General features: G+C 42.6%; 1 protein-coding gene across 3 annotated transcripts in view; it reads right to left on the bottom strand.

The window, feature by feature from the left end:
- fat2 (FAT atypical cadherin 2) overlaps positions 1-21,110 on the bottom strand; it is an 87,089-nt gene that overhangs the window by 40,101 nt on the left and 25,878 nt on the right. For all 3 annotated transcript variants that reach the window (XM_085937091.1, XM_085937101.1, XM_085937110.1), the window contains exons 7-15: positions 18,470-18,609; positions 16,073-16,135; positions 15,353-15,565; positions 12,401-12,611; positions 6,090-10,151; positions 3,741-3,940; positions 3,329-3,482; positions 2,818-3,051; positions 1,491-1,868 (exon numbers count right to left, since the gene is read on the bottom strand). In XM_085937091.1, coding sequence (XP_085793217.1) covers positions 1,491-1,868; positions 2,818-3,051; positions 3,329-3,482; positions 3,741-3,940; positions 6,090-10,151; positions 12,401-12,611; positions 15,353-15,565; positions 16,073-16,135; positions 18,470-18,609 — 5,655 coding nt within the window. The remainder of the gene's footprint in view (positions 1-1,490; positions 1,869-2,817; positions 3,052-3,328; positions 3,483-3,740; positions 3,941-6,089; positions 10,152-12,400; positions 12,612-15,352; positions 15,566-16,072; positions 16,136-18,469; positions 18,610-21,110) is intronic.

Raw genomic sequence — 21,110 nt, 5'->3', positions numbered from 1 at the left:
TCATTTCAAAGACTGAGAAGCAAAGCATTACACGTGTGTATGTGACATCAGTGTTTTGCTTTTTCTTTGTCTTCTTTTGCTACACTTCAAAAGAAGAGCAACATTATGCAATCATTTATCAAAGTTAAGCAAGACAAACGTTAGAAAATCAAAATAAAACGGTTGTTTAAGAAACCTGATTGTAATCACTGCTGTAGGCTATGTTGCACATTAGAACTTAACAGTAGTATATCAATAAATATTACACACTGACATATTAGCATAAATCAATGAGCCTAAACATGAGAGCAGACGCAGCCCGCGGCTGCCTTTGGGGGATAAATTGAAATCTAGCGTGAATTAGTACTTGTTTTTCTGCCTTGCGGCAGCTTGGCTCCGGAAACAGGCAATTTTACTATTCAATCCTTCACACCAAAGAACTCGTCAGAAAGATCTTTTTTCCCAAAACAACATTTTTGTGCCGTCCATCTTTCAAGTATTAGGTTCAAAATGATAAACCTTGTTCCTGAAGCTTGTTTACAAGAACTGTCCCGGTCATGTACCATGCAGTGGGAAGTTTGGCTGCAGACAGATACGTCTGCTTGAAGCGAATTAAGACTGGTTTTTTTAACTAAATGCGACCAACCTTATTACCTTGTAGGTATTGATACGCTTTTCAGATTCATCACAGAAGAAGTAACATCGTTCAGAAACGGGAGGTGCTTTCACACAAAGGCTCATGGGGCATAGGAAGAAGGTGGATAGCATCAATCGGACATTTCTGAAAGCTTAGTACTGAAACGATGCCTGGAAAGGACCAAATTGACTTTCAAATGATCACTTCAAACCAAAATGACAGACTTCACGTGTGTCTTTTTGCACATGGCGTCTTGAAATTTTTTTCTGCGTGTATGATAGACATGCCAACCGAATTTACCAAGTAAAAATGGCTTTGGGAGCCCCCAAAAAACATTAGGTTGGATGCAACTGACTCAAAAATTGATTTTTTACCTTTTTGGGTGAATCTACTCATTCTAATAGATATGCTGACTAATTTTCATATTACTTTCTGAAACTATATTCAGGGACTCAAGCAACAGTTGCAAGATTAAACCCAACCTGCGTGTTTTTTAGGCATTTTACTGCATGGCGTCTTGAGACTTTTTTGTGGGAATACTCAGGGGAGAGACATGCCTACCTAATTCTTTTTTTTCTGGGGGGTTCATGGTCATTGCAACTGTGCCAACGGAACCAAATATGCCCGTTTTGAACCAAAGTAGCAAACTTCCTTTTTTTCTCAGCATACTCTACTGATGATAAGACATGCCTAACAACTTTCATGTTGCTTAGGAAAACTGGCTCCATGGCCTGAATTTTCAAACACCTTCAAATGGGCAGTATAATTCAACCTTACCAATTATGTGTAGAATGTGATGCTTGATGAATTTGAAGACATGTTATTTAAAATCAGACACTACATCAGCCCCCAAAATATCTCAAAATAATAGTACCTGTTATGGGGTCCAACAAGAAGTGGCCGTCCTCGTTCCCAGATGCGATGCGGTACACCACTGAGGTGTCCCCGTCGAGTGCCGAGACACTAATCACCCGCGAGCCAACGGACAGTGACTCAGGGACTTGGGCCAGGTATTCAGCACTGGAGAAGATGGGCCGGTAGTCATTCAGGGACACTACATCCACCGTGAGTGCAGCGATGGAGTGAAGCGGGCGAGGCAGGCCGCCGTCTGATGCCTTCACTTTTAGCTGAAAGCGCGCCGGCGTGTCAGGGCCGAGCACTCGCTCCAGACGCAGTACGCCAGAAAACTCATCCAGAGAGAAGTAACCATCATCGTTAGCCAGCAGGGAATACCGTACCTCAGAGTTTAGCCCTACAGGACACAAATGTATCAGATTTAGTGAGAACTTTACAACCATAGTGTACAATTTTGGTTTAAGGCAGGCATTTGAGGGTGGCTTTGGCCAATTGCAAATGTGCATCAAAATACATTTGGTTGTGTGACCATACAAACCATACTATAGATGTATCGTGTTATTAATCTTTAGGCAGGTAAGTATATCACTCTCTGTTTTACTACATCATATTGAGATAACTACACAGATGATTTCACTTTCCATCCTGACTTTCCATCCTGACAGTATCTCATGATAAGACATATTTTCAGCTATGACAATAATAACACCTAATGTTTGCATATTGGTACTCCACTATGAATATATTGCAATATCAATACATTTCAATTTATTTTTAGTTAGCAACAGTACCAATAGCAGATGCTTGCTTATGTTATTGTTGTATTGTATTATTGATGGTTTTCTCCGGGCACTCCGGTTTCCTTCCACATCCCAAAAACATGCTTGGTAGGCCGATTGAGCACTCCAAATTGGTCCTAGGTGTGAGTGCGAGTGTGGATGGTTGTTGGTCTCTGTGTGCCCTGCGATTGGCTGGCAACCGGTTCAGGGTGTCCCTCGCCTACTGCCCGATGACTGCTGGGATAGGCTCCAGCACGCCCGCGACCCCCGTGGGGACAAAGCGGTATAGAAAATGGATGGATGGATGTATTATTGATAATATTTAAAAAAAAAACATAATAATAATAATAGTGTATAATAGATAAATGATATGTATCAGGATTCTGATAATTTGGGGCAATACCTGATGGAATAGTGTATTCTATATTGCAGGTTTTTTTTGGGGATCATATCAATATGTTATCAAATTGCGAAACAAAAAACACCATGAGAGATAACAAAATGATGCATTGGAATTTCAATTTATCCCAGAATGGATACATCTGTTGAAATATTTGCCTGTGGTACCTGTGTCTTTGTCCTGAGCGTATACAGCTGCAACAGGTGTGCTCCTGGTAGTGTTGTCGTACACACTAACATGGTAATGGCTTGACGAGAAGTGTGGAGCGTTGTCATTCATGTCCTGGACTATTAGGAAAATGTCCACTTGGCAGGACAGCCCGCCGCCGTCAGTCGCGCGCACCACCATCTTGTACTCTGACATTAACTCACGGTCCAGTGCAGCCAAGGTGAACAGTTCGCCTAGTGGGGGAAGATGTCTTACATTAAATACTATATGTTTCGTTTAAATCCAGGTAAGTAAAGAGCACTAGGCCCCTTTGAACAGAGAGGTCTGAGTTGCGAAATTGGAAAAAAAGAGCACCCAAGTCCTGTACATATGTCAGTTTAAGACAAGCTAATAATATGTAGGTTACAAAACACTGCCTTGTTTGACGTACCGGGTAAACATAAAACAAGGCTACACGTTTAACCTTGGACTTATGAAATAACTTTGTCTAGTGTGTGTGTAGGTACATACCAGTGACGTGGTCCAGATGAAACTGGTCTGCATCGGGACCATGCAGGCTAAAGGAGATCAAAGCATTGGGGCCCTCATCTGCATCCAAAGCTAACACTTTCAGCACAAACATGCTGGATGGAGAATTCTCCATGATAGCCTCTGAATACACCAGCTAAAAACACACAACATAAGGGTTAGCACATGTGATGGAGCATCCTAAAATGTAACAATACATAGTTATACTGATAGTTTGTCACAATCCAGCACATACAAGACAAATCATGATACAAGTAACCATCTGAACCACTTTTATCCTCTCAAGGGTTGCAACCAATCACAGAGCACACATAAAAATAATAATAATGAAAATTCCCAAAACATTCTAACCCTGACAGTGAAGAATGCTAACAATATGTGTGTATATTGTAACCTGTTGGCATTGCGGTGTGTTGTCATTATTGTCAAGTACGTCCACATGCACGTTGATGGGCGTCTGGAACTTTCCGTCCGTGGCCGTGATTGTGAGCGCATAGGCGGCGTTGGCCTCACGGTCCAGCGACTCTTTGGTGATCAAACCCCATTCACCCTCGTCCTGATGGATCACAGCAAACTGGCCCAGTGGGTCGCCATCTGCGGCCAACAATAAAGAAACTTGTTACACCATGATGTGACAGCATCCTTTGTCAAGTACTATATTTCTAATGGTTTTGTTCATTTCTATTTCAATAATTATTCAGCATTAAAGGGGAAAGTCAACCCCAAAGTTTTCTTTGTTAATATGTTCTGTGCAGCCCAACTAGTTAAAACACAGTGTGAACTAAATTGAAAATGACATCACAGTCAGCAGGTCACAACCAATTACGGCTCCCTCGTTTTCTGAAGCTGATCCATGATTGGTTGTGACCTGAAATTTGGCAACCGTGATGTCATTTTTAGTAGAAAGCAAGTAATGCCTCCTGAGATGGATAAAAATGGGTAAAATGTGCTACTTTGCTCAAAGTCCACAGCACAATATTAATCAGAATGCTGTGTTTAGACTACATGGGGAACATACAACATATTGTAAAGAAAATTTTGGGGTTGACTTCCCTTTTATTTATTGCCAAGAGAAGCCATTATATTAATATTAATGTTACAGTGTTTGCAATTTTACACACAATGCTCAGTAAATAATGTTACTTAGATATCATTACACTGTGTGAGAAGGGATTATTTTCCACCTTACGCATTCCACTTTTCTTTAGTAGGTTTACTTCATTAATGTATGGAATACATACTGTACTTGGCATTCATAATTTGGAAGCTGTTTGCTGCTCTGCAGACTTAGATAGATAGCTGATATGATTTTTGGATGTAAACGTGTTCACCATTGCTGCTCAATTAAAGAGAACTGCCCTCAGTTGAGGTTAATAGTTACAGTCTTGCTTCTCGGAACATTAAAGCCTTAAGTCAAGCAGTTTCTCTTTATTGGATTCGTTGGGAAATTATGGGATGAAAATTACAGGAAATTTTTGGAATGTTATGTTTAAGCATGTCACCTTTTTGTGACCTTAATATATAAACTCAACCTTGCTGCTTTGGTGCGTAAAAAGCTGAACCCAAAGAACATGTGTGGTGAAAACCAAATGCTTTGCTGTTGATCTGTATTGGAAATAAACTTGCGAATGAGTGACATGATGACCAAACACTCCTACACTCAACTTTAACAGCGGGTGTTTGAACACCTTTGCATTCATGAATAATTCCTGCGCCAATGTTATGCTGGTTCCACATTTTCAAAGTCTGTTTTGTCAGCAATCTCCCTTTTGAGCACACTGGACTGTCTGGGGGCATGCATTGAGGGGGAAATACTAAAGATTTGCATCAATGTGAGATTTTATTGTTGTTGTTGTTGGCTGCGGGGGGACGTGGTTGGTATTCACGTCAGTGCACTTCTTTTGTGATTCATCGAGGTTCAATTAACACCACATCGGCACTTGGTGAAGCGTGATTAACAGGGATTTTCAACTGGCCTCATCGTCAGCAGAAGAAGTCAGTAAATCGTCAGTGGGATTGATGACACACAGAGAAAGCACCTGATAGACGCTGCATTAAGTACTCTTTCACAATGTAATACGAACAAAAGGTAAAAATAATCACTTCTGAGCTAGGCTGTCTGAACAACAGTAAATGAATGACAAGTCTTGAGAAGGCCTACCTAAAAAGACAGAAAGACTGACAATGTGGTTTGAGCAGCCATTTTTAGGATTATGTTAAACTTTGACTACTTGAGCAAAGCATTCTGGGACTATTTTTTTTTATTATAGACTCAAAGTCAGTTTGACATAGCAACATGAAATTTGGTATGCATACCCACAAGTTTCAAGAGGCCATGTCTGCCATTTTTTTGTTTGAAAAGCCATTTTACCAGGGACCCTTCATAGACAAACTCATACAAATGTTGTTTGATTGCTATGAAATGGTTCTAAAGTCGTTTACTGTACAAATGGACGAATCTAAATTGCCAAGTATTTTAGTTTTCTGTGGTCGGAACATGGTGGCACCTTCATAAGGTCAGAGCTGGACCAGATGTCTTAAACCTCCTGCATTTCTGGCATGTTTTTATGTACGTGTGTGTTTGAAAAAAATCCACTTTAAAGACGAATTCAAATTAAAACTAACTATAATAAAACACTCAAGAATATGAAATTAAGTCATGATGAAATTAAAAATAACGATAATAAAATACGCAAATCATTATAACCCAGGTGAGTTGTGAAAGTTTACAATAAATAAGCACCTGTGATATAGCACGTCACCAGACGGTTCTCCAGCGACACGTCTGCATCAGTGGTCGTCATGGAGACAATAACTTCACCAGGGCGACTGTTCTCTGCCACCGAACCATGGTAACCGTCCTCGGTGAACGCCGGAGGGCTATCATTTTCATCCGCCACCGTTACTTCCACCAGGACGCTGGATGATAGCTTGGCATCGCCACCATGGTCAGTGGCCAGCACGTGAAAGCGGTGCAGCCTGGATGCCTCACAGTCAGCCTCTCGCACAGTCACAATCCAGCCAGTATCGCCGTCGATGGAGAACAGGTCAGTGATGTTGGCATCATCATCGGGTAGTGACTCCAGGCTGTAGGTGACCAGACCATTGGTGTCTGTGTCCGGGTCATTGGCAGTCACCTGAATGATGGTGGTTCCAATGGGCATGTTCTCTGCCAGGTAGGCTTTGTATGGGTTGGCGTCAAAGACTGGTTGGTTGTCATTGACGTCCCGTACCTGGATACTGACCGACACCATTGAGGCCACGTCGGTTCCATTGTGATTGGCCTGAGCCAACACGTCAATTTGATACCACTTAGTCCTCTCGTGGTCTATGGTCTTCTCCAGTAGCAACGTTCCACTTTCTTTGTCCAAGCTGAACACTTTGTCTCTGTTGCTCTCCACTGTGTTACCATCAACCAGGCTGTAAATGAGCGGCATGTTTGAGTCAGCTTTCACCGAGCCAATCTCTGTCCCAACAGGTGTGTCCTCAGCAGCTGAGAAGGTGTATAGAGGCTCGACAAACTTTGGCAGAGGAATTTCAGGAGGGAGCACTTTGACCTGGACAGGGATGGTGGAGTTGTAGAACGGGAAGCTGCCGTCGCGAGCCTTTACCTTGAAGTTGAAGATCCTATTCTCCATGCTGAGCAGGCTCTCTTTGACGCTCACCACACCAGTGAATGGGTTGATCTCAATCACATCCTCTGTGGCCCCTTCACTTTCATCTACGGTGTAGGTGATGTCGGCGTTTTTACCGTCGTCTGCATCATACGCCATAATTTGAATGACAGGGGAGCCTTTGTTGACGGTTGACTGAATAGCAACCTGGTACTCGGATGCTTTGAACTGTGGAACGTTGTCGTTGTCATCCGCCAGTATGATCTTGACAGTGCAAAAGGCCACTTTACCGCCACCATCTTTTGCCATCACTTTGATGGCGATTACCCTTTGGTCAGGGTTTTCTCTATCTAGCGGTTGTGTGGTGACAATCTGACCGTTTGCGTTGATGGCGAACTTCTCATCCGCCAACTTGTTTATGATGGTGTAGTCCACACTGCCGTAGGGCCCATCATCTGGGTCAATGGCGGCAAGCCGGATCACACGGGTTCCTGCCTCTGCATTTTCAGTAAGTTCTGCCTCATACGTGCTCTGTCGAAAGTATGGGCTGTGTCTGTTGCTACTGATCATGTCAATATTGACCGGCGCACGTTTCTGGAACACGCCATCTGACACTGCCACTGTCAGGTTGTAGTACGGATCCAGGTTCCTCTTGCAGATGTTAGCGAAGGAGATGATCCCAGAGGTTTCATTAATGTTGAAGTAGTGGTCTTCGTTGCCTGAGAGGATTTTGTACTTAAGGTTGTTGGTGTCTGCGACATCTGGATCGGACGCTTGAATCTTGATGACAATGAGGCCACACTTTGCAGATTCGTCCAACGAGGCTTGAAAATGAGAGCTGACAAAGTCTGGGGGATTGTCATTAACATCAGTGACATTAACCAAGACAACAGCCTCACCACTGAGGGCGATGCTTCCATTGTCAACCACGTGAATTCTCAACTGGAAGTGATTCACGCTTTCATAGTCCAGAACTTGCTTTAAGAAAATCAATCCGCTTTGTTGGTCTATGTCAAAGAAATTGGTGTCGTTGCCTTCTGTTCTCGCCATGTGAAATGTCAGATCTTTATTCCTGCCAGAGTCCAAGTCGAAGGCAGAAAGTTGCAGCACTGAGGAGCCAATAGGAAGCCCCTCCGCGATGTTGGCAGTGTATATTTGTTGGGAGAAAAAGGGGGCGTTATCGTTCACATCATCAACCTCTACCTCAATAGATGCCTCTGAAAATGCTCCACTCACAGAATCTGTGGCTCTCACGGTAAGCACATGTAGGGTCTGGCTCTCATAGTCTAACGGGTTAGTGACTGACAACACACCCGTCTTGAAGTCAATATGAAAGTGTTTGGAAGCATTTTCCTCCACTAGGTTGTAAGTCAGGCGATAGCCTTCAGGATTCCTGGCCTGCACGTGCAAGATGGTAGTGAAAGGGGGGACATTTTCTGGGACTTTCAGAGGGTATAAAAGTGTTTGGAAAATTGGGTTAGACCGGTTCCTAACTTGAATACTGAGCTGTGCCTGGGTCATGTGACCGGGATCCCCCTCATCCATCGCCTGGATCGTCAAGACATATTTGCTTAGGGTGTCAAAATCAAAAGGCCTCTGGAGGGTAACATCTCCCATATCTCGATCTATCCTGAAGAGCTCATAATCCTCCTCCAGAGAGTACACAATGGATCCGTTCTCACCCAGATCTCTGTCAGTGGCAATGGCCTGGTACACAACATCTCCCGGTTCTACATCTTCAGGGATCGTCATTGAGAACGGGAGGTTGAGGAACAGAGGTGGGTTATCATTGACGTCGTCGATAAAGACTTTCACCAGAGCAGTGGCTGTCCTTGGTGGAGTTCTTGTATCTTGTAACATCACCACTACATTATAGACGTCTGTGTCCTCACGGTCAAACGGCACACCCGTGGTCTCCATGACACCGGATGTCCGGGAGATTGCAAACCTCCCCACGGGGTTCAAGAGAGAATAGGAGAGAGGCTCGTTTAGGTAACATCCTGTTGGTTTGAGCGCTGCTAACGTTTTCACGCTGTTCAGGTTCTCTGAAACGCTCACTGAATAGGTTTTTTCCTCAAAGTTTAGACCACTATCTGTGACATTCGTGACATTCACCCTCACAATGGCAGAGTCTCTGTGAAGTCCATCTGAGGCGCTAACTACTAATTGGTAAAATGGATTAAACTTCAAGACGTCGCTCACCGTGATGACTCCAGTGGCGGAATGAATAGAAAAGACATCTTGGAGATGTCCTTTGTCAATGCTGTATGAGACTGCAGAGTCTGCATCGTGAGCCACCACCCTTGTTACCTCCGTGCCCGTGACCGGCGGAAAGATGATGGACGACTCATATACAGCGGCAGAGAACCGTGGCGGGATGTCATTCACGTCCAGGACACGCACAGTAACCTTGACAGGTTGGGTAGCGTACAGTGATGGTTTCCCAGAATCTTTCGCCTGCACGCTGAAGTGATACTCAGCCTCACGTTCAAAGTCTATCAGCGCCGCTAGTGAGATTGCACCTGTGCTACTGTCAATCTTGAACACTTTTCCGGCCTCCTCTTCCAAGATCTCATAGACAAGTAGTGCGTTCGCATCTTGGTCTTCATCCGAAGCCTGGACAACCAAAGGCATGTTGCCTTCCGACATCACCAGGCTATTGATGTGTTCCGCTTCACTTATTTGTCCAGTGTACTCACTCCGTGCAAAAATAGGAGCATTATCGTTCTCATCCATTACATAGATGTAAACTGCTGTCCTGGACACAGCTCCAGAACTAGTAGATGCCGAAACGTTCAGCGTGTAGGAGGCACACGTCTCAAAATCCAGATGATTTTGGATTGTGATCATGCCAGTGTATCGGTCGATGTGAAATGTTCCATTTGGGTTGCCACTTTCGATACCGTAATTTATTCCAGCTGGACTGGAGGCAGAGATGGTGACCACCGGTGTCCCTGAACCACTCTGCTCGCTGATTTCCGCAAGATATTCATCATCTTGGAAGACCGGTGGGGTGTGGTCAGACATGCGGACATGAACGTGGATAGAGCAGATGTCGCTGCGTTGAGGAAAGCCCTGATCAGTGGCCTTCACCGTGAGGTGGAAAGGATCCTGCTGCTGCAGGTCCAAAGGTTTGGACACGCTGATGGAGCCCAGGATTTGATCGATGAAGAAGATGTTGTTGATGTTGCCTGTCAGAGGAAAGAAAAGAATGTGTCAAAGATGGAATTTTTCCTGTGTGGCCGTTCTGTGTGCCCCACAAATTTCCCCGGTGTCCAAAGTAGTATCAAAGGTAAAGGAAACTCAGCTGATCATGTCTTGTTTAGGTTTTTAAACTCATTTTGTAGGAATTGAGTGTGCAGCAACGTACTAGCTATTGAATGCGCAACTGTAGAAGGATGAATCGTAAAGTCACACGCTTCTACATTCAACTTTGAGATTAAGATTTAATGATGCATGACTTTTTGGATATTAACAGTTGCTATAGGTTGCACTGACATACTGAAACTTGAACGCAATGTCAGTACTCATCCATTAACTTTGATTTTGGTGGATGAATGTCAACAGCTATAATTGATGCTTGAGTTTTGTCTGCAACTCAGGACGCCCTCTTCAATTACTGAGAGCTAAAAATATCCACAAACAATCTCATAAAAAGCCAAAAATCGGAGGTGCCCTCGCAATGGACTCCTTAAAATTTCAGCGATGTTTCAAACTATGTCATTATGTCACTGTCATTCAAGTTAAATGGCAGAACTGAAACATTATTCATGAGAAGAGCAGTGTAGGGTTAGACCAGAATGTTATTTAGCTATTTACAGAACATTTGATTTCTCATTGAAATGCACAGGAAATCCGAGGCTACATGCGGGAAGACTGTTGTAACATTCACTAACAATCTCGGTTAAAATTGGCTTCTCCCCTATATATGTACAAATATCATATTCTCAGTCATGATGTAGCACTTTAACAAAACTTTGTCACCAATTATTGATTTCTACGAGCCTGGGCTTTCATGGCATCTGATGAAAGAACACTGAAAGAACACAAAAACAGGTACTGGTGTGTTTTTCAGTGAATAGCAGACGATAGATTTCTATCCAAGATAGGAATAGAAATAAAATATATAGAAAATGGAAAAAACACCAACAGGTAAATTTGTAAATGGCAGACTGCAAAAAATGTTGACCTTATTTCCAACGGCCTCATTTTCACTTCCAAAAACATTGTTTAATGATTGCCAATTGTTAGCTTGTCAATGTAAATTTGGAACCTTGTTGGCAAGACAGGGAGAATAATTGTGTATTGTTAGCGTACAATTGAACAGTTTTACAATCCATATTGATGCACAATAATAAATCACTTGATCGTAAAGTGACTCTTTCTTTATGCTCCCTGTTTCCCATGAATCTTTTCTTCATTTTTTCATTTCGTAAAAGATGCTGCGTGAACAATAACCTCAGCAGTAGACGAAGCTTTTGTCCTGGAACTAACACATTGTAAATCACATCCAGGTAGGCCCTTTTCTTTTTTCATTGTGCTTTGGGATCAGAGACAAATCCCTTCCCAAAGGTGGGCATGGTGTGCATGGCGCAAATGAAACAATAAAACAGCTACGGAGAGCTGGCTTGAGCCCAGGAAATCCCAAACATAAAATGATCGCTTGGGGAGGAAATTGAGAACCACTCCAACGACTCTCCGAGGTCTCATAATGGCGTCCTTGAGCACTCTGCTTTAGTGGAGCTCTTAACTGGCTGACGTACGATGGTGGGGGTTAAGGGTCCGGGGGAAGAAAGTACGGGAAAACATTGGCATGTTTCAGATGTGAAAATAAATACCCTGGTACTTTGACGATGAGTTTAATTTCTTCTGTGACCAAGCGTTTAACTCAATTCACTTGTATATCAAATTATTTATCTATACTTAATTTGCATTTCAAATGAAATGCCATCTGTTCCAGATTCCAAAAACACCATGTTTTTTGTTTCTTGTTTTTGAGTCAAGAAAAATAGCAGTATTGTAAAATGTGATAAAATATAATAGAAGTATAAATCAATAAACTGGTTTTATATTGTGTATTCTTTGTTCACACTGAAATATGTGTGTGCTGGCTTTAAGTTGTGTAGCCTTGTGAGTGACTTCAGGAGGACATCAGCTAGTTTGCATGTGTTGTGGCCTCCTTGCAAGTGTTCTCACTTTGTATTCTTCTGTATTTTATCCCATTCAATAAATAGCTCTCCCACTTGCAAGTACCTCAATTAATTTATTTATTTTCCACTTCCCACTGAATTAATTTTCTTCCCCACTTCACTCGAGTGAGGGTGTCTGGTTACAATTCATATTTTGGTTAACAAATGGCTCATAACTTAAAAAAAGTGGGAAAATTAGACACTTTTAAGTCAAGGTAACAGTGTAATTGTAAAATATAAAAGCTGCTCACCAGAATGCAGGGAGTACGCAATGTTGGCATTGCTGCCTGCGTCACCATCCAGGGCCTTGACACGCACCACCTCGTAGCCGACAGGCGACACATTAGACACGGCGGCCTCATAGCGAGTGCGCAGGAAGGCAGGTGCATGGTCATTGCAGTCCTCCACGTGCACCATCACCTTGGCAAAATTCCTCTTGACTGGTATCTCCTGGTCACGCACCTAAGAGGGAAGAAACATCTCGTGGTCATACTGAGAATAATTTGAGTGTGATTTAGAGAGCAATAGTGAAAAATGTGCTTTCAGGAAAGTTTCCTGTCAGTTAAATGCATGGTATGAAGGGAGCAGTATATAAAAAAAATGCTGATAAGTAACATGCAGATGCAACTGGTTGTTGGTAGTAGGCTATCAGCAAGGGGCTGAGTAGTGATGCTTTGGGCCTAGCAGGGGGCGAGATGGTTGGCCTCTTTGGAGTATCTGAAGGTGTCAAACAGAATGAAAATAGTTGCTATTTTAAGAACCCGTAGTTTTAAATAATTTGCGCTCCATTCCCTGACCTCAAAGCTATTGAGCGCTTCAGTTCCCTCCTGTAGTACTGGCCTAGGCTTTGAAGCGGACTTCCAAAAGTCTATGATCAGCTCCTTTGTCTAGGAGACATTAGGCTCCAGATGGCTGGTTAGCACCAAGCGGCAACGATCCCCACCAGACACCTGTACTCCTCATTGTCATCCTTGACACTGGCTGTCATCAGAATACTCCCTGATGTGACACAGCTCAGAATTGTAACTGGAGTCCGAGGTGTAGAGGGTGGTGAGAGTAGGGGCCAGCACTGTACCCTGGTGGGGTGTGTGTGTGTGTGTGGGGGGGGGGGGGTCAGTGCTGCTGATCACAGTGTTAGAGATGGTGTCTCAGCCTGACGTACTGCGTCCAGAATGTGAGATAGTCAGAGATCCTTGCCACCAGGCAGGGTTCCACTCCCATCCTCCTCAACCAGTCCCTGGGCAGGGGAGGAGAAGTCCAGGAAGAGAATCCTCACCATGGTGAGATGGGAGTGGACTCTGTGTAGTAGGTAAAGGCCGGCATCCTCCACTACCATAACTGGCTGGTATGCAAACTGTAGGCAATCCTGGGCGTGCTGCACTTGAGGCCTGAGAAGACCAAGGGAGATCATGTCCAACGTCTTCAAGTGTGAGGTGCCACCGGCTGGAGGTCATTCGGTACACTTTTTAGGCACCAGTTTGATGCAGGATGTCTTCCATAGGATAGGTAAACTCCCTAGCTGCAGGCTGAGGTTGAAAACCCATTGCAGTGGCTCCCCCAATTCAGTAGTGTAAGTTTTTAGTAGTCTTGGATACACTTTGTTCGGGTTCAAAGTTTCCTCAGCTGTCCTCTGACCTGATCTGTGGCGGTGTGTGGTAGGGCATCTGCTGAGATGGGGGGACAGAGGGAGGCAAAAGTGATGCTGTGTTGTCCAAGGGGAGATGAGTCGGGGAGGGAAGGAGAGATAGCCATGGCAAAGGTGGGGGGTGTGGGGGGTCAAGGCTGGTCAAACCTGTTTAAAAATACCTTCAGTTCATTTGCTCATTTGCTTGACTCTTCAACAGCCCTGGACTTTGTTTTGTAGCCCAGCATGGTCGTCACCCCATCCCAGATGGCCCTCAAGTCATTGTCCCTCAGCTTCTGCTCCATCTTTCTCCTGTATGCATTTGCGGCCACCCTCACACAGTGTTTAACCTCTCGCTGTGCTACCCCCATGGCCTCCTTGTCCCTGTTCCTGAAGGCAGCCATCTTCCTGTTCAGGTCAGCCTGCGTTATCTAGGGCTTATTATTTGGGTAGTAGCGAACAGATCTCAACAGGGAAGACTAGGTCAATGCTGAAGTTCAAATAGTCAGGCAGCGTACCAGTGACTCTATGTCCTCAACGTGCGGATAGAGCGTGCATCCCAGTCAGTGGAGTTAAAGCAGTCCCTCGGTGCACTTTCTATCTCAGGTGATGGTGCGTGTCGTTACGCGTATTAGTTTCGCCTCTTGCAACTGTGTTACATCACAATTCTATTAACTACAGAACTGCATAATTTTGGTTTGTAATTGAGGCCAATGACTAGATGTTGCCTCCTCCCAGTCCCAACACTATTGGTAGCCACCACCACCATACCATTATATCAACTCTATTAAGAACCTAGGAATCCTAAAAACTAGGTGTATGCGTGTGGACGGTAGTGAACTGTGCTTTCAAACAGAAAGTGATTTGAAACAATCAGCCTATACTATATAGAAATATCTATTTCTCAACCTTATTTCTATGCTCTCACATCAAGTTAAACCACACATAGAATTTTGCATTGTCTTACTCCCTGACATTCCGACTTTTTGTCTGTTTTACTGCCGCTTCTCCTCTCATCAGGCCCTTCTCTCCTATTCAGAGAGGGGGCTTGGTGGTGATAATTCAAGTGAGTGTGCTTAATAATAATAATAATTCATTGTCCAACAAAAAAAGAGAGCTGCGGAGGACCACTTGCCTGGAGGTCTGTACCTGCGACACTTCATTTTATTAAATGGACTCTCACGCTGTTTTAATTAACACTGTACAGCATCATAGTGATCAATGTTGCCCATTCAACATCTAGCCTGGTCATCCTGGAATTGGATCACTCTAATTGTGGACCCTTCTCAATATTGTTTACCTCCTAAATGGGTTTTGTCATGATTTTTCATTGCTCGGAAGGGGTTATTGACCAGGGGATATCGTTGTTTGTTGTGTTTTGTGGGCCTGTGAAGCCCTTTGAGACTCTTTTGTCATGAAAGGCTATATAAATAAACTTGACTTGACACATCATCCCAATCTCAACCTTATTGAGAGTCTGTGGCACATGATTAAGTGTAACATCTATGACAATGCACAGTCATAGACTTAAAAAAAAAAGCCACTCATTTACACCAAGGTGTAACAGTGTGGCCATTACCATGACAACAAGCGTGTGCTGGGAGATGGTCTCGTAGTCCAGTTTGTCTGTGGTGGCCAGGACACCGCTCTTGGGATCCAGGTGGAAGAGTTTGTAGCTGTTGGGATGCATGCTGCTGTGAATTGAGAAGACCAGCTTGCTGTTGGCGTCATCATCACGTGCCCCAATGTGTAGGATGTCCTTCCAGGCTGGCGTGTCCTCAGGCACTCTCACCTGACAGACACGGTGACCAGTAAGTGAGAGAAATAATGCAGTGACACTTTGAACCTCGAAGCATTTTCAGTTGGAACCATCATCATCGCAATAAACCCTAGCATTAAAGTATTACCGGTAATTCTTTGTCAGTTTTGCGGTTTTCTTAGACTTTTTTGGTACCCTAACCTGAAACCCAAATCTCTACTCCCAACCCAGTCATCCTCCATATAACCTCAAAACCTAACCCTAAAACTGAGCCTGACCCAAAAACCTCAAACACTAAACTATCCTGATTAAAAATCAACCCTAACTCTAAAACACAAAGCCTAACCCTTGACCTGAAATCCTGACTCACTCACTTTACCATAAAATATCACCCTCAACTCTAAATTCCAAATGCAAACCCTTTTTCAATCCAGGTTTCCATCTATGCTAAGAAACGTTGACTAAAGTCAGTGAAGGCCTCTTTTACTCCTCATGTACATAACAATTTCAATACTCCATAGTATTCACACAAGCACACACCTCATAGAGAGTCTTGAAGAAGACGGGCCGATGTTCATTCATGTCCAGAACACGGATGTAGGCCTGTGGTCAGCAAAAACAAAAAAGAAGCAAAGAGCAGCCAGGTTATGGAAATGACATCCAACATAGAGGAGATAAAAATAAATAATAGAGAAAGCTGTTTGTTACCATGCTGACTCAGCAGTGGTGTAAAACAAACAAACACTGCATCAGTCATTGTTTTGTCTCTCGCTTTCTTCATGTGAAAGAGCACTCAGGAATAAAAGTGTGATAGAAAAAAAAAACAGATGAAAAAAATCCCTTTTTTGAACCTATTATAAAGTTTTTCTTCATGTTGTTCTTTGAGCCTCAAACTTTGAACACACAATGCAGTGGGAAAAGCTTCCGTCCGTCCGTCCGTCCATCCATCCGTCCGTCCGTCCGTCCGTCCGTCCGTCCGTCCATCCATCCATCCATCCATCCATCCATTCAACCACTAGACGTTTGCTGAAATATAACTCTTCAAGAGCTCGAATATTTTTTTTTGTATCAGTCGAAAAGTCCATATATTGACATTGGTCAGGCCACATACGATATTACGGGAACACAACAAAACCACCCACTAAAATACAAGTAATTACTGTTTTGGTATGTTTACTAAAGTCCCCTTTTGACTTATATACATTTTCAAACATAAAATTTCCGGTGAGCATGATTATATTTTAATGTACTGCACGGAGCTCATCGAATGAATCCAACTTGGTGTTAGTGGACTCATTCACAGCTATTGAAATTCATGAATAAATATAATGTAGTCATGACTGCATTTGTATTCCATCACACAGCTGCTTATAGATCGACAGCCGGTTCTTCACTGTGTCTGTTTGGTGAGGAACCTAAGATTGAGGATTACTTCATATAAAAGTGTAATTCCTGTTTTTTGGTTCACTTTCGAAACTTATGTTCATCACTTGAGTCATGCAGGGCTTTTTCTGAATCACAAGAATGGCTCTTGAGCTCGCTTTATTTCTATGCCACTCTAAATAACCACACATTCTTTTGCTTTTTTGTTGTTGTTGTGCCATCAATGTGACAAGAAGCTTGCTTGCAACTTGATATGACAATTTAAATTTTCTTGTTTTTATTTGGATTTCAAAAGTTTGGGGTCACCAAGACAATTTAGCGTTTTCCACGAGAACTAACATAATTGCTCAAGGGTTTTCTAATCACCCATTAGCTTTCTAACACAATTAGCAAACACAATGGGCCATTAGAACACTGGAGGGATGGTTGCTGGAAATGCGCCTTTATACACCTATGCAGATATTGCAGCTAGAATAGTCCTTTACCACATTAACAATGTATAGAGTGTATTCCTGATGAGTCTAATGCTATCCTCATTGAAATACAGCTGTTTTATTTTCAAAATATGGACATTTCTAAGTGACCCTAAACTTTTGAACGGCAGTATATGGCTTTTCAATGTTCCATTGCTTTGTCTCAAAATGTGATTCCAAATTGGAAATTTATCACAGCTATAGTCTACTGGCATATTGAACACATGGGTCAGGTCATTGTCTGAGGGACAATGAATGCACATTTTTAGTCCATTCTTGTTTGAATTGCTGATTTTCACCATCCACTTTTCCCTTAGCAGTGAGAGTGGAACATTTTTGTATAATACTGGCTTTCACAGATGCCAAAGCGTCAGTGAAAGTTGAAAATTGCACTCTCAGCAGTGAACCCACTAACAGTACATCTGTGTGGCGATGGCATGGTGTTTACTTCTGACCTAAGCAAAATACATAGTGGCAGACACCTACCCACTGCGACAACATCCTACCTGAATGTGTTAGTACTGTGGCTAACGGCGAAACTGCTTCAGTGGGGCCTTGAGATACGAGTGAGATGACCTAAACGTTTTGCTTCGAGTTGTGAGACGGAAATTGGGACAGGACCACTGTATGTGAACTCACGACACTTCACAACTAGTAACAGTTGGAAGGTAATTAGCAAACAAATTAGCTTCAAGCTGTTTACTGTCAGACTAAACAAAGAAAATGACTTGAGTCCCCAAGTGTAATGTTTAGACTAAATGGGAAATATCACAGATGCGGTAACGGAGACTATGTAATTTCCTTTTCATTTTAGTGAGGGAAGATGATTTTGTTTTGAGTTATGATCTTGGAATAATTTGACCTCATATCTAAAGGCAGCACTGTACTCTGAGAACATTTGCTCTTGTCAGATCAGATCATTTTGAGGCCTCAGATATGATGCGGCCGGGGAACACTTCGTAAAACAGACTATCTTACGTTTTTGTGAGCACAACTGACTGGAACAGTTTTCTGACCAAATTGACGTATTTCACAGACATATATCGAAGGCGCACAAATGGTGTTTTTTACACATTCCAACCTGCACAGTGGAGCTGTGGTGGCCGTCGGTGACCTGCACTGTCAGGTTGTAGTTTGAGCGACGGGCGGCGTCCAGTCGGCGGGCGATAGAGATGGTGCCCGAGTTCCTCTGGATGTCGAAGTCCTTATCCTCATCTCCACCTGACAGACAAGAAGATGACAAACACTAGCTGTTATTACATATGTGATACACTATGACATTTTCTTCAATCTGTTGATTATTTATGTTCATCTTCAGTTCGTCATTCTGTTTATGTTGTGCAAAGTGGCATTGAGCAAAAATGCATATTGTTTTTATTCCTATTGTGCACTGTGGTGATCATGCATAACTAGTCAACACATTCATAATATGATTTGATGTAGATCGTTTTATGGTGACTCATTGCCGAGACAGGTGATGCTCACATGACTGGCATGTGGCGTGCACATCCCCTCCTTGTGCCTAAATCATAGGATTTAGCATGACTTGAGCTTGCCGTAAATTCAGTTTCTTAACTTTGTGGATTATTGGTATCCTAACTATTCTATTTATTTCTATTGTGCATAGTGGCAGTTATCAAATACACCAGGGCTGCCCAAGTTCGGTCCCTGAAAGCCCTTAACCACTCTGTTTTCGATTCATGCCAACTGCAATCCTCCTGATACGCATCATCAGGTTCATTATCAGGTTTTCGCAAAGCTTATTGATGACTTGATTATTTAAATCACGTGTGTAGGAGGAAGGTCACCTAAACCAGGCTGGGTAGAGGCTATTGAGGGCTGGACTTGGGAACCCCTGACCTATACTGTAACTTTATCACATTATGCTGCACATACATGACCGACCACACCAAGGACTTTTTTTTTTTTTAAACCAAATGAATTATTTCTTGGTGTTTAATCTCATTTCTGTTGTGCATATTGGTGATTATGATGAATGATTGTTAACTGGAGTGAGCACGTCAATTGTACCATCTGCTGCACACGTGTTTGTGTGACACAGCCTCCCGTGGGCTTTTTTATTTTGCAATTTGTGTTTGAAAGTTAATTTTTGAAAATGTACTTTTGTATGTATTCATATTTAGCATACTCTTAATTAGTTTATCTTGAATAATCTTTTCTCAGTCCTGTTTTACACACGCACGCCCGCCCGCCCGCACACACGCGAACGTGCACGCGCACACATACACGTGCACACACACACGCACGCACACACACACACACACACGCACACACACACACACACACACTGGTTTCACTCAGTTTCGCTTTAATTAAGTTGATGAAGTGACGAGCAGCCTTTTTAATTTAATTTAATTGGTGGCATGGACTTCCTGTTGGCTGTGCATCAGGAAGCTTTTTGCCCTTGAGAAGCCATGCTATTGCTACATACTAATGCTTGAGTGCTTTACATGATGGCATTAAAATGGAACATGCTGTATTTGTGTGGTCAATACTAAGAAAAAACCCCAGACCAAACATCATGTTGTTCCAACAAAAGGAGCCTTTGTGCTGGAATTCCACTTATCACGCATTTTTTTTCCTCCACAATTCTTCTTCATATTTATATAGGTCAGGGTCACAAAGAGGAGATGGAGTACCCAAGTAAGAGAACCAGCTTCACCGTATGATTCATCAATCTCACATTAATCTGACAAATATGGCGTTCATATGATAAAATAGTCACGTATACTTACATGTATACTTCATATATAATAATGCAAATTCATATGTTACATTAGTGGTACTAAATATAATTCAAATTGGGTACATTTGAGTTGTATATGTTAAATATGATGTCAATATGCAACAATAGAGGTGTGGACATTACATTCTGTAGGTGCACGTATAAAATTAAGTACAGTAATCAGTAAATTATCTAAGTTACACCTATTATAGACCAACAAAATTGGAGCAAGTGAGTGGTAAGTAACTCTGGGGCACATTAGCCACAGTGGCTGGTGAGCAAAAATGTTTTTATGTCGTCTTGATTAGAAGTGTACAGTAAATGTCATAAATTAAAATAAAGGTGCACCTGCATCTAGCCTACAGTTCCATTTCCTGCTCTGCCTTTTCCGTCTTTTCTGCTACAATCTAAAAGGCATCGTGTTGATGTTTTTTTTTCAGAGACAGAACAAGTGGAGGCATCTCAGGAAGTCTCCAGTTGTCTCTGTGAGTTATCATGTGGGACTGAAAGAATGATAAGAGATGAAAAAGAATGAGAGACAGTGAGAGAGAGATAGCGTGCCCCATCAGGAATACTTCATCATATCTGAGGAAGAGTGAGAATGAAAGTATTCCGCTGACACAGCATAGAGATGTGCTCCTCAGATAACATGCTGTACTGTACAATTAACTAAAGAATGCAATATCGGTAGAAATTGCGTATGAATACTGATGCTGATCGGAAATACTGTGAAATTAATTGAATTGCCGAAACAGAGGGTGAGAAGGAGGAGATAAATCCCATATGTAAACATCTCTTCATTTGGGAACATGGTAATGTGGGGAATATGATGCTTCTTTATTTCCCTGAATTAGCTGGACATTTTGAAGTCGGAATGATTTGAGTCAGTAGAGAAAAATGGAAGGAGGAAGTCAATGCATAAAATACTGTTAGTTTGAGAATTTTATTGTGGAAATTTGGGAACTTTAGGAATGAG

Source organism: Syngnathus leptorhynchus, chromosome 2 (assembly GCF_054491065.1).
Source record: "Syngnathus leptorhynchus isolate UIUO chromosome 2, UIUO_Slep, whole genome shotgun sequence".
Lineage (NCBI taxonomy): Eukaryota > Metazoa > Chordata > Actinopteri > Syngnathiformes > Syngnathidae > Syngnathus > Syngnathus leptorhynchus.
This window is presented reverse-complemented; position numbering and strand designations above follow the sequence as displayed.